At 61.1% G+C, this 12,877-nt stretch overlaps 1 protein-coding gene across 6 annotated transcripts in view; it reads right to left on the bottom strand.

Annotated features, from left to right (window-relative positions):
• Nucleotides 1-48: 48 nt before the first annotated feature.
• Nucleotides 49-12,877, bottom strand: part of PIP5K1C (phosphatidylinositol-4-phosphate 5-kinase type 1 gamma) — a 63,374-nt gene continuing 50,545 nt past the window's right edge. Inside the window, exons 13-19 of one of the 6 annotated variants that reach the window (XM_023183604.1) lie at nucleotides 12,571-12,709; nucleotides 12,207-12,239; nucleotides 11,009-11,113; nucleotides 8,019-8,151; nucleotides 6,898-6,975; nucleotides 3,313-3,396; nucleotides 49-3,027 (exon numbers count right to left, since the gene is read on the bottom strand). In XM_023183604.1, the coding sequence (XP_023039372.1) occupies nucleotides 3,025-3,027; nucleotides 3,313-3,396; nucleotides 6,898-6,975; nucleotides 8,019-8,151; nucleotides 11,009-11,113; nucleotides 12,207-12,239; nucleotides 12,571-12,709 (575 nt within the window). In that variant the 3' untranslated portion in view covers nucleotides 49-3,024. The other 5 variants (XM_023183606.1, XM_023183608.1, XM_023183603.2 and 2 more) reach the window with 5 other exon arrangements.

The following is a 12,877-nucleotide window of genomic DNA, read 5'->3' as shown; positions in this document are numbered from 1 at the left end:
CCTCAAATTCCCAACCGGAACCCACAGAAAGGCAGACAAGCGGGTGGATGCTTATTACCCGATTTATTAGAGAGACCTCTAAAAAGACGGGGTGTGGCGGGGATGGGTGGGCGGGGAACCTGGGCTGCAAACCAGTGTTGTTTGGGGCCAGGAGTGGCTGTATGGTTTCAGAGGCGCCCACGGCTCTGGATCTGAGGGACACAGCACCCTCGTCTCGGCCACGAGGCGCGGCGCTTTGGATTGTCACGCACCAGACCACGGGGCGGAGGAATGCAGTGGCATCCCCGGGGGGAGTTAAGACACACGAGGTTTGCAGTTTCGTTTTGTTTCAGAATCAGTTCAGCCATAAAAATGGGACTGGGGTGGGGACAGGAGGAGCGATTAACCACCGGAGACGAGGAGGAGGTGGTGGGCGCCTATCCTGGGGTGGGGGCTGAGGGGCTGTGGAGACAGTACCATGGTGAAGGACCCCATGGCAACGGGAGTATTGCACTGATCCAGGTTTCGGGGGAACGGGGACATGTCGGGATGGCGTAGGGGGACAGAGCCTGGCAGGAGACACATGGAAGTTTCTGCCTTGTCAGTCTCAGAGAAAACGCCTTTTAGTCATTACAGTACAGGAATTTGGACACTGTCCATGTTCTCAGTGGACGGCGGCCATCAGAGGTGACCCAGGAGGGGAAGTGGGCATTGGTCACCAAGGTATTTACAGACTTCTATCGCGGGGGACAGTGGGGGGGTCCAGCGGCCTCCCTCGCGGGGAATCTGAGGGAGGCCGAGTTCGCTAAATATTATAAATAGGTCTTGCCGTCCTCCTGCCCCCGCCCCTCAGCACAGTCAGTGGGGCACTTCAGCCTCGATTTACAGTTCTCTGAAAGGAACCAAAAAACACAACCAACAAAGTAGATCTCCAAAGGGGCCTCGGAGACAACACAAAAATGGAAATGTGGTATCCACAGAGGTTTGCAAATTTATCCTGCAAGGGAGTGTTGGCCGGGCACCGGTGTCACGTGACTCGCTCAGCGGCGGGAGGCTGCCCTGGACGCGGTGCTGCCCGCCCGGGACCACACCTGCTGCTCCGAGTCACCCCCACAGGCTCTCCACGTCTCTGGTGCCAGGGCTCTGGGCAGGGGGACTCGAGGGCTCCCTGGGAGGCTCAGTGTGGCCTCTGGGGGTGTGGGCCTTTGAGATGACAATGCCCCTGTCCCTGTTGGTCATCCAGGTCCCAGACACCCCTTCTGATCTCTGCCCCTGCCTCCCCAGGAGGTGCCCACCGGGTGTCCTTCGGAGGGACGAGGGGGCTGATTGGTGGATGCCCGGTGCCAGCAGATGAGCACCAGGCTGTGAACTGGGGCCAAGGTTGCTTCCCGGGGCTGGACAGACCCTTCAAGCAGGCAGGGAGGACCCCACGTGGGCTTGTCCTGACGCGAGCCACACGGGTAGCCAGTTCCCGAGGAGGGTCGGCCCCTCTCCTCGGCGGAGAGTGGAAGGGCTGCTCTTGCGGAGTGTGTCCTCGCTGAGGGCCTCAGGGATGGGGCCGGCTTCTCCACAGTAGGGCCCTTCCAGGCGCAGTGCGTGGGCCGTGCGGGAGGCCAACAGGATGTGAAGAGGGGGTGACGTGGTGTTGTACAGAGCTTGCAACAGACAAAACACAGAGCCCTGCCTGGGAGGTTCTCTGGCCGTCTCAGACCCCACATCAGGCTCTGCCAGGACTGGAGAGGAATTCTTCCCGAAGGTGCAGCTTCCACACCAGCTTCTCCCATCCTGGGCATGTCTTGGGAGTGGGGAACCCCACGGCCATCACCAACAAGCCCCTCTCAGGGGTCCTGGGGAAGGGCAGGGTGGGCGAGTGTGCCGAGCTCTCGACTCCAACCAGCACCCTCTGAGTGCAGCGGCCCCAGGAAGCTGCCCCAGGGCAGTCTGGGCTCAGTCCCACCACTGGGAGTGCTGCCCTCTTGGAGGGGGATGAGCCGGAAACAAAGTCTCTCCTCTCCTCGGAGACACCACATCACTGAAACAAGAAAGAGGCCACGACACCCACGCCAGTCCTGAAGGAGACTCCTGTGGAGCCGGGCCTGGCGCCCTAGGCCGTGCCTCCGGGTGGAGGGGTCGGGGAGCCTGACCTTCCACCCTGAGCTGGTCCCCTGTGGCCCAAGGCCCGGCCTCCTGCTCCGTCTGTCCGTGGAGAAAGCGTCTCCGTCGCATGAGCCCTCCATGCCAGTTGCTGAGTGGCCCACGTCGGAGGAGAACGCCAAGCCCCAGCCCTGAGCTCCACCTGAACGGCAGTGGCCTGGGGGAGAGGACGCCTGGCCCTCCAGCTGCGGTGGGTCTGGATCGGAGGCGCCAGAGGTTTTTGCTCGAGGGGCACCTGGAAGTTGGGTGTCAGGGTCCCACTGCGGTGGGAACACAGCTGGCTGAGTGGCTGCAGTGCTTGGCAGGGCAAGGGCTGTCCCCACAGTCGATGCTCAGGCCAGATGTCCTGCACTGAGGCCCCCAAACCCAAGCTGAGGGCCGGAGGGTCTGCTTCCCAGGTGGACGGAGGCAGAGTGGCTTGGGACCCCAGCCGTCCCCTCTGCAGGCTGATGGGGCCCCCGGGGCTCAGGTCCCCAGAGGCCACCGGGAACAGCCTGGCTCCCTCCTCAGGACACATGCAGGCACAGCAGAGAACCAGAGGGCAGTGGGCGGGGGCTCTTCATCATCTGGGTTGGGTTTTTGTCTTTTTTGTCTTTTACTAAAACAGCACACACGTGCTTCCGTCTCTGTGCCGAGTAAGGACTCAAATGCGATTTGCCGCTCGGGAGGGTCGGTCTCACTGGGGCAGGCTGCCGACGGGGGTGCCGGGGCCCTGGGAGGCTTGTCGGGGAGGGGTCCGGCCATCGGCATCCGTGCAGGGGGAGGACGAGGTCCAGTGGGGCGGCGAGGCGGGCATCTCCCGAGCTCTGGGCCTCAGCAGGGTGGGCAGCGCCTCCAGGGGCGGCCGGAGCGAAAGTGGAGCTCGGCTCTGGGTTGGGGACTGCATAGAAATTACTGCAAGAGCAAGAGGACAAATGAAGGTGGGTGGCGGGCGGGGCGAGGCCCACCCCAGGCCACCCGCCAGGCCCCCTGCCAGGGACTGGCTTCCTTGGGCCAACACAGGCCCTGAGACACTTACCCCACGGCCACCTCAGAGCCAGAGAGCCCAGGGTGGAGATCTGGGCCACCTGTGCCCTCCCGCCCCAGGCCTCAGTCCCTGCCTGTCCCAGCGGCTGGGGACCACGCTCAGTAGGACCTTGGAGCCCACGGGGCCGGCGGGCGCATCTGGGCTGCACTTACTGTGTCGCTCTCGCCGTCGGAGGCCGGGGGGGCCTGGGCGCTATAATGGAGTGGGGAGTACACCCAGCTCCTCTCATCGGTGGGCTGGCGGGTGGGCGCGCGTGCAGGAGGGCGCAGAAGAGCAGGGTGCGAGGAGGCGCAAGAGAGGCAGAGGGAGGAAGGAAGAGACAGGAGAACATAAAAGAGGCGAATCCCCCATGGAGGACGAGGGGTGGCTCAGCCTGGCTGCCCTCTCTGACCCGGTGGACCCGCTCCCAACCTGGACGGGCCCAGGGCCTCAGCTCAGCATGGCAGGGCGGGGCGGGCAGCAGAAAGCAGTTAGTTCAGTCAAGGCAGGGCCTGAGACAGCAGGTGACAGAGCCGGCGGAAGCGGGTGGGGGTCACAACCTGGAGCACCGACTGTTCCTCCTCCTCCTCCACAGCCCGGCCCCACCACAGCCCCCAATCCTGTCTGTGCCATGGGCACCAGTGCACAGGCTCCTGGGGGCTCTCTGTGAGGGTCCTGGGAGGTCAAGGTGCCGGATCTACTTCCCAACCCAGAAGCCTTTCAGGACCTGAACACACGGCTGCCCGTGGGCAGGGCCAGCCCCCTCTGCCAGCACAGATGTGCTCAGGAGAGACTGAGGCTCGGACCGCCCACCCTGCAAGAGCCAGGAGACACCTTCCTGAGCAGTGGGGCAGAGTGAGGGCCAAGTTCAGGGCTAGGCACAGGCAGGGCCGTGTGCTGGGACACGGACATCTCTTCCCAGCTATGCCTGCGTGAGGGGTCCCAGGTCTGGGTGGGATCTGGCGAGGGAGGAAGGGTGCGTTCCTCCAACACCTCCGCCCCGCCCACTGAGGAGCCCCCGACCCCTCAAGTTCCCTCTGCTTCTCCGTCCCCAGGCTGCTTCCTCAGGGCTCCAGCCTGGCTTCCCTGTTGCATCCTCCTCTCTCTTGGGCCTCTGTGACCACCCCAGCCTTCAACGCCCCTCCTGGCACAGACGACCTGTGAATTTCCACTGGGCCCGGCCTCAACCTGAAGTGCCAGGCCTGAACACACAGCTGCCTGGCCATGTCCACCTGGCAGCCCTCGGCCCCTAAACTTGTCACAGCCACAACCCAGTCCATCACCCCAAGACCCACTGCTTGTCCTTCCAGTCAGGACAGCGCTGCCCACCCACTGCCCAGGCCAACCTATGCCTCCTTATCAGGCCTGCGCCCCTGCCTGTGCTGGCTCCCAGCTCCCAGCCTGGGCCAGCAGGGGCCTCCCTCGCGCTCCAGGTGAGCCCAGGCCACACCTGCAGAGGCACTGCCTCTCCCTGCCTCAGGTCCTGCCTCCACGCCCCCTCTAAAGGCCTCACCTCTGTGCTCACTCCACCCTGCCCAATTCTACAGCTCCCACCAGACCCCCGTTCCCGGCCCCTGGGCACCGAGGGCAGCGCACTCCTGCCCTGCGAGGCCGCCATCGCGGAAGACTGACTCCTGCACCAAGGGGTCGGGACCCCAGCGCAGGCCTTGCCCATTCCTCTGGGAGGAGAGCAAATGTAGCCTGGAATTCCTGACGTGGGAACGGCAGGTCAGGTCTGACCCCTGCAACGTCCCTCGAGAGCCCAGTGTGGGAAGCCTGCGTGTGTGCTTGCTACTGATTTGGTGGCTGCACTGATGGCTCCCATGGGGACTTGAAAATGTGGGGCCCAAACAGGGTCCCCATCTGAGCCCTGAAAGAGCTGGCCCGCGGGGAGGAGGGTGGCCGCAGCCACTCAGAGCTGCTCTCTGGGAGGGGTGTCCTGGGCGGCACTGCGCACACAGCACCTGGGCAGGGATGACAGTATCCTTCTGCGACAGCATTAAGAAATGGGGGTACAGGCCAGGTGCAGGGGCTCATGCCTGTCATCCCAGCACTTTGGGAGGCCAAGGCAGGTGGATCACTTGAGGTCAGGAGTTCCAGACCAGCCTGGTCAACATGGTGAAACCCCATCTCTACTAAAAATACAAAGATTAAGGCTGGGCGTGGTGGCTCACGCCTGAAATCCCAGAACTTTGGGAGGCCGAGGCAGGTGGATCACCTCAAGTCAGGAGTTCGGGACCAGCCTGACCAACATGGTGAAACCCCATCTCTACTAAAAATACAAAAAATTATCGGGGCATGGTGGCAGGAGCCTGTAATCCCAGCTACTCGGGAGGCTGAGGTAGGAAAATTGCTTGAACCCAGGCGGCAGAGGTTGCAGTGAGCCGAGATTAAGACACTGCACTCCAGCCTGGGCGACAGAGTGAGACTCCGTCAAGAGAAAAAAAAAAGACAAAGAAAAGGGCAGAACAGCTGGCTTCCTTGTCCTGAAGGAGTTGGGGGGACAGAGAGGGACCTCCTCAGCCACCAGCTGCGCACAGAGGGGAAGTGGGGGGCAGTGGCAGCTGGGACCCAGAACCGGGTGACCCCAGGAAGACCAGAACCAAGGGCACAGCCTCTTCAGCACTCAGGCCTTGGGGTGCTGTGAACGGCCGCCCTGCCTCCCCTCTGGCCCCCACACTTCCGCTGTGCCTGCTGCCGAGACCACCCTCCCCACATCTGCCCTTTCAAACCAGGTGTTTTTCAAAGTCCAGGCACCCCGCTCTGTAGGCGGCCTCTGCGAACTGCTCCCTGCCTGTGGTGGGGTGACCAGCAGGGCCGCTGGGTCTCTCCAGTGCTCCCCCTCCCAGCAGGCCCCTCCGGGGAGCTCCCTGACCATCTCCGGGGCGTGGGTCTGCGATGGCTGGCTTCCTGCTGGCTCTGTGGGACGGAGCTGCCTGGAGCAGGGGATCACTCCACAGTGCCTGGCACACGGCAGTGTTCAGAGCGGTCTGCTGATGGGCGGGGAGTCAGGGCGGCCTCGGCGGGGGCTTTGTCTTGAGGAGACACTCCTGCTTTGGGTCTGCGCCCTGTTCTGGCTGTGCGGCGCTGGGCAGGTCTCTTAGCCTCTCTGGGCCCCTTGCTTATTCGTCATAATGACAACAGCAGGCCCTGAGGAGCTCACGGCTACGTGGGACCCATGTGGCATTCCAGGGGGAACTCCTTGAGAGCTTGGGGATCTGGATTGTGACTAAACTGTGTGGTCTCCCAGGCTCCCAGGGGAGCTGAGGCCTCAGCACCTCCATCTGTGAGGTGGGTGTGGAGAGACCGTGTCCTCCCGTCTCCATGGCCCTGCAGTTCAGAGCCCGGCTCTGCAGCCGCTCTGCTGACCTGTGCGACCTCCCCTGTACAGTCAGGCCAGGGGAGCCAGGTCTGTACGAGCGAGAAGCATCCACCCAAGACACCCTGACATGGGAGGGCTGGGTCCAGGGGCAGAGAGGGGCTGGTTGGGGTCCGGCCGGGGTCCGAGGCTGACCTTGGGCCTCAGCCGTGCACCTGGCGGTTCGACATGGGGCTGAATGACATTCCCAGTGGTGCGCGCAGCCCGGCACCTGGCCCGGGGCCAGCGTGGCCGACCTCAGCTGCGGCCGTGATTGCCCCAAAGCCCTTCTGGGAAACAACGGCCGTCAGACACTGAGCTTCCGGCCGGGGACCTGCAGCTCCTTGCTGCCCGAGGGGCACCGCCCCTCTCCCCAGGGTGGCCGGCTGCGGTCACTTACAGTCCCTGAGGCGCTCAGCGTCATGGCCCGCAGTCGGCGACGGTGGGGAGAGTAAATCCAGTACCTCCCATCCGTGAACTGGACGGGGCGGGCCGGAGGAGGAAGCAAAACACAGGATAGCGGATGAGGCGGCTACCCCCGTGGTCGGGTGGGAGAGGTGGAGGGAGGCAGCGGGGAGCGGGTGGGGACAGCTGACTGCCAAGCAGAGGGTGGGGGGTGCCAGGGTGGGACCGAGGACCCTTCTCCCTTCTCCGCTGCCCACCCAGCAGGGCATCAGCACACAGACACACAGCAGGACGTGGCCCCCAGGGCCCCCGTACCATCCAGAGACCAGGACACGCACGAACCAGTCCTGGGGAAAGGGGTGACGATGTGGGGTGGCTGGGGGCACAGGCACACGGCCCGTCCCTCCCTACTCCAGGGCCAGGTGGGGGCATGAGAACCCCAGAGGCGCCACAGGAGACAGAGCAGGGGAGTTAGTTATGAAGCAGCCAGTAGGTGCCCACAAAACAGGCCCTGAGGCCTGGTGCCTGTGCCCAGCCCACCTTCCCAGGAGGGTAAGAACAAACTATCTGGCAAGTGGGCTGCAGCCTCCAGCCCTCCCTGTGACCTGAGTGGGACCACTGGGGAGTGGAGACGCTACCTGGATACACCAGGCCTCGCTGGTTGCCCGGCAGCCGCCTCATCCAGACCCTGGCAAGGGGGAGCAGGGATCCCAGGTCCGGGCAGACCCAGCCCTGCCCAGTAGCAGTCGTGAGTCCCCAGCCCACAACATGGGAGCGTGAGGCCCCCCTGCCACTGCCCGGTCCCCTGGTCCTCCTCAAGGATGGGCCCACCTGGCCACGCCCACAGCGACAGGGAGACGGTCCAGAAAGGCCTGGTGTGGAGGAGCTTCTCCCGCCGTGGGGTTAGACCAGGAAGAGAAGGTGGCTGTGAACGTGGCTGGTGGGTGCGTGTAGGCGTGTCGTGAGAGTGCTGGCTGGTGAGAGAGCATGTGGGTGGGTCGACAGGGCACACTCACGTGCCTTGTGGGGCTGTGTGTACACAGTGTGCACACGGTGGAGCGTGTGTGAGAGAGTCTGGTTGACGAGCCGGTGGCAGGAAGAGCCCGGGGCACTTACAAAGTAGATGTCAGTGGCGGGCGTGTCCTCCTCGTCTGAGGCCTGGCTGGCAGGTGCGCCCTCCTCGTCCGAGGCCTGGCTGGCAGTTTCTGCTTCAACAGCGGCAGCGGCACCGGCCATGGAAGCCTCCACCCTGGGGACAGGGATAGACAGAGGGTCTTGACCCTCAGCCCCCACACAGAGGCTCCCTGCGCCCCCACTCAGGATCCAGGCAGGGGCTTCACACGGTCATCACTGAGATGAAAACCCAGGCAGCTGACCACATGGCCACGCGCTCCTGCGCCGAAAACCCAGACAGCTGACCACAGGCCACGCGCTCCTGCGCCTGCCATTTAACACAAATCAGAACAAACCTCCCCAAGAAGCCCCCAAATGCTGACCCTAGGAGTGACCTGCCAGCTCACTGACAGCGTGGCCCTGCTCCTCCCAGCTCAGACACACACACCTGCGGGCAGGTGCTGGCCTCACCCTCACCAGCTGTGCCACCCTGGAAGGGCCAGTTCCTCCTCTGAACTTCAGTTTCCTCAGCTGTAAAGTGAGGAGAGATGGCACCTAGCCACTGGGATCAGAGCTTCTTTCTTCTTTATTAATGTGTTTGAGACAGGCTCTCGTTCCATCAGCCAGGCTGGCATGCAGTGGTGTAATCACAGCTCACTGCAGCCTCCACCTCCCGGCTCAAGCGATCCTCCAACCTCGGCCTCCCAAGTAGTTGAGACTATAGGTGTGTACTGCTACGCCCAACTAATTTTTTTTTTTATTCTGTAGAGATGGGGTCTCACTATGTTGCCCAGGCAGGTCTCCAACTTGTGGGGTCAAGCAACCCTCCTGCCTCAGTCTCCTTTAGGAGGGATCACAGATGGGAGCCCCCAAGCCCAGCCTCTCTGCCCTTTTCACTGAGCACTTACTACATGCCAGGGCCGGCCCCTGTGATTAATCCACTGAGTCTATCATGGGGAATGGAGAGGGTGCAGCTACTGCCCCTGTGTTGCATTTGCGGAAACGGAGGCACACAGAGGTGAGGAACGGCCTTGGCCTTGACTATGGCCACACGGTGCATAGTGTTCATCCCATGAATGAGGCTAAACACGCCCTCCTGCCACATCGGAGGTTCAGTTCCTTTTAGCAAAGCCTGAAATTTCATGGTGCAAGGTTTGGCAATGGCAAGGAGCTGACAGTGGCACGGGCACCAGGTGGAAGATAAACCCTCAGGGCTTTATTTTTCGGTCTGTGCTGCTGTGAGTGCTAAAAAAGCTCTCTTGGAACAAAAATAAAAAAAACATCTCAAGCAAAAATCATTAGAAAGGCAAGAAGAATTTGGTAACAATGCAAGCATGGGATTACACACACCAGACAGATAACAAAAAAGTAAAGACAGGCCGGGTGTGGAGCCTTTAATCCCAGTACTTTGGGAGGCCGAGGCAGGCAGATCATGAGGTTAGGAGATCCAGACCATCCTGGCTAACACAGTGAAACCCCGTTTCTACTAAAAATATAAAAAATTAGCCAGGCCTGGTGGGAGGCTGAGGCAGGAGAATCACTTGAACCCAGGAGGCAGAGGTTGCAGCGAGCCGAGTTCATGCCATTGCTCTCCAGCCTGGGAAACAGAGCAAGACTCTGTCTCAAAGAAAATAACAGCAGGTGACACCATATCCCCAAAAGGGCCACAACCATTGTGTCCTACATTTTTTAAAACATCGATAGTTCTTTTAAACCTCTTTTTTCAAATCAAAACTCAATAAAATTAATCCCAGCATTCTGGGAGGCCAGGCAGATCACATCAGATCAGGAGTTTTTTTTTTTTTGAGGCAGAGTCTTGCTCTGTCACCCAGGCTGGAGTGCAGTGGCATGATCTTGGCCACGCCGACTAATTTTTGCTATTTTTCAGTAGAGATGGGGTTTCACCATGTTAGCCAGGATGGTCTTGATCTCCTGACTTCGTGATCCGTCTGCCTCAGCCTCTCAAAGTGCTGGGATTACAGGCGTGAGTCACCACGCCCGGCTGAGGTCAGGAGTTTGAGACCAGCCTGCCCAGCTGGCTGATGGGAGAAACCCTGTCTCTACTGAAACACAAAAAATTTAGCCAGGTGTGGTGGCGGGTGCCTGTAGTCCCAGCTACTCGGGAGGCTGAGGCAGGAGAATCACTTGAACCCAGGAGGTGGAGACTGTAGTGAGCCAAGATAAAGCCACTGCCCTCCAGGCTGGGCAACACAGCAATATTCTGTCTCACAAAAAAATAAAAATAGGCCGGGCGTGGTGGCTCAAGCCTGTAATCCCAGCACTTTGGGAGGCCGAGACGGGTGGATCACGAGGTCAGGAGATGGAGACCATCCTGGCTAACATGGTGAAACCCCATCTCTACTAAAAATACAAAAAACAAGCCGGGCGAGGTGGTGAGCGCCTGTAGTTCCAGCTACTCGGGAGGCTGAGGCAGGAGAATGGCATAAACCTGGGAGGCAGAGCTTGCAGTGAGCCGAGATCGCGCCATTGCACCCCAGCCTGGGCGACAGAGCGAGACTCCGTCTCAAAAAAAATAAAAAATAAAAATAAAAATAAAGAAATTAAAATTAAAAATAAAATAAATACTAAAAAGGTAAAAAAAAAATTCGTTAAACGCTTGGAAGTTCAGAGATGTTCTTACACAGCCCTTAGCCCAGGGTCTCTTGCCTGGGCCCTGTGGATACTGGAACCAGGTCCTTCTCTGGGGTGAGGCCATCCCAGGCACTGCAGGCTAATGCTGAGCAGCGTCCCTGGCCACCACTCGCTGCCACAAATACCACCAGGCATCGCCCAGTTTCCCCTGGGGGCCAGGATCACCTCGGCTAGTGAAGAACCACTCCCTTCAATCAAAAAATAACCTTATGGGAAAATCCACCGTCTGCGAATACAACCCAGTAAGAAAGAACGGCTTCACGACGAAACCTCGGGATGCTCTTGGCTCCTCCCGGCCCGCAGCGGGAGGGCGCCCCGACCTCCCGCCCAGCCAGGCTCACCCTGCGTCCTCCTCTTTGGGGACCACGATCTCCACACTGCACGCAGGCTCCACCTGCACCGTAATCTGCTGCAGGTCCTGTTCCGCGGGCGGCTCCTCCTGCGGCCTGCAGGCAATGGGAGGTTGTGTCTCAGGTTCCCTCCTCGCTTCCCCCCGTCCTACCCCCAGGAGTGCTCAGTGAACTCCAGGGCCAGTCCCAGAGGGGAGTTGGGAGCCTCCTGCTTGGGCCTGGTCTTTCTGGCTGTCACTCCCAGCCGGGGCACTGTCCACCTGGGTCCCTTGGTGACGGTGGTGCCAGCAGGGCCTGGGGTGTAGCAGGCTCTGGGGGCATATGAGAGAATGGCAGCCCCGACCAGCTTGCACATCTCAGACCCTGCCCATGCCCTGGGGGTGCCTGCACCTGGCAGCTGAGGCCCTGACACAGGTGAGTCAGTGTCCCAGCAGCCGGGCCGGGCTGTGTAGCCTCTCCAAATGGCACGCCGGACCAAGGGGAGGGCCGCATCCCACCCGTGGCACCAAGGCGTTTCTTTCATCAGGCGGCAGTGATGAAAACACGGTTAAGGAAAGCAACACCTCGCCACTGCCCCGGTGTTCACAAGAGTGAGACCCCGGGAACCTCGCAAATGTCCCCGAGGGCTGGGCATTAAAGCCAGGTGCAGTCCATGGGATGGAAGGACGGCACGCAGCCGTGACAGGAACGGCGCACACCCGCCCGAGATCCCCGTCAGTCGAGTGACAACAGCAAGATGCGGGCGGCACGCACGGGTGTGCCCACTGGTGTGAAAATAAAAGAGAAACAAAAGTCTGGTGCACGTCTGCTGTGTTCCCAGAAAGTATCAGCCAAGAGACAAAACCCACAGTCCCAGCGGTTGCTCCTGGGGAGGAGACGGGCCTTGGGCAGGACGGGAGCATTTCACGACGTTCCCGCTGTATCTTAGGTTAGAAAAAACTTAATAGAAGAAGAAAAAGAAGGATCCAACAGGCCACAGCTGTCCCAGGGTGTAAGGAAAACAAAGCGGCTCGAAGATTGTGTGCAGTGCTAGGGCCGAGTGCTGGAACCTTACATCTGTCCCCAGGAAAGAACGGGCAGAGAGCAGAGGGACTGGGGGGCAGGAATGGGCTGGTGAGCGGGAATGGGAGCTGGGAGCTACGCAGGAGGAGCTGGTGAGACCCAGGGAGGGAAGGGGGCAGGGTCTCACCTGCCATCCTGTCCGGAGGACTGTGTGCGCCGCCTGTAGAGACACAGCAAACAGGTGACACCCAGAAAGAGGATGGCCCGCCTGCTCAGTCTACCTGCCCTGCCTACCCGCCTGCCTACCTGGCAGCCCCGCCCACCTGTACAGCTCCTCCCTCCTACACATCGGATGCCCCACTCTTCTGTACATAGAATGCCCCACCCACATGGGCAGCGGATGCTCCGCCCACTGGCAAAGCGGATGCCCCACCCTTCTGTACATAGGATGCCCCACCCTTCTGTACATAGGATGCCCCGCCCACATGCACAGCGGATGCCCCGCCCACGCGCACGCCCCGCCCATGCGCACAGCGGATGCCTCCGCCCACCTGTACCGAGGCTGCTCCGAAGTCTCCGAGGGGGACCGCTCAGGAATGGAGAGGGATGTGGATGACAGAGTGGTGGCAATGGAAGCTGTAGTGGCTTCTTCAAAAGAAGGTGGCGTGCAGGGCAGAAGGTCGGGCCGGCCTGTGGGGAGAGGACTGTGGGTACCTTGCGGAGCCTCCAGGCCCCCAAACACACACAGTTGATTCTCCCTGAGGCTTGGCTCACCCTGGGAACCCACGCCCAGTGCCCGCCCGCCTCCCAGACATGCCCACCTCCCCACACGGCAGGGAAGGACGACCTTCCCCCTTC

The sequence above is a fragment of the Piliocolobus tephrosceles genome, chromosome 21 (assembly GCF_002776525.5).
Source record: "Piliocolobus tephrosceles isolate RC106 chromosome 21, ASM277652v3, whole genome shotgun sequence".
In the NCBI taxonomy this organism is placed as follows: Eukaryota; Metazoa; Chordata; class Mammalia; order Primates; family Cercopithecidae; genus Piliocolobus; species Piliocolobus tephrosceles.
The sequence above is the reverse complement of the archived record's forward strand: the minus strand, read 5'-3'. Positions and strand labels throughout refer to the sequence as shown.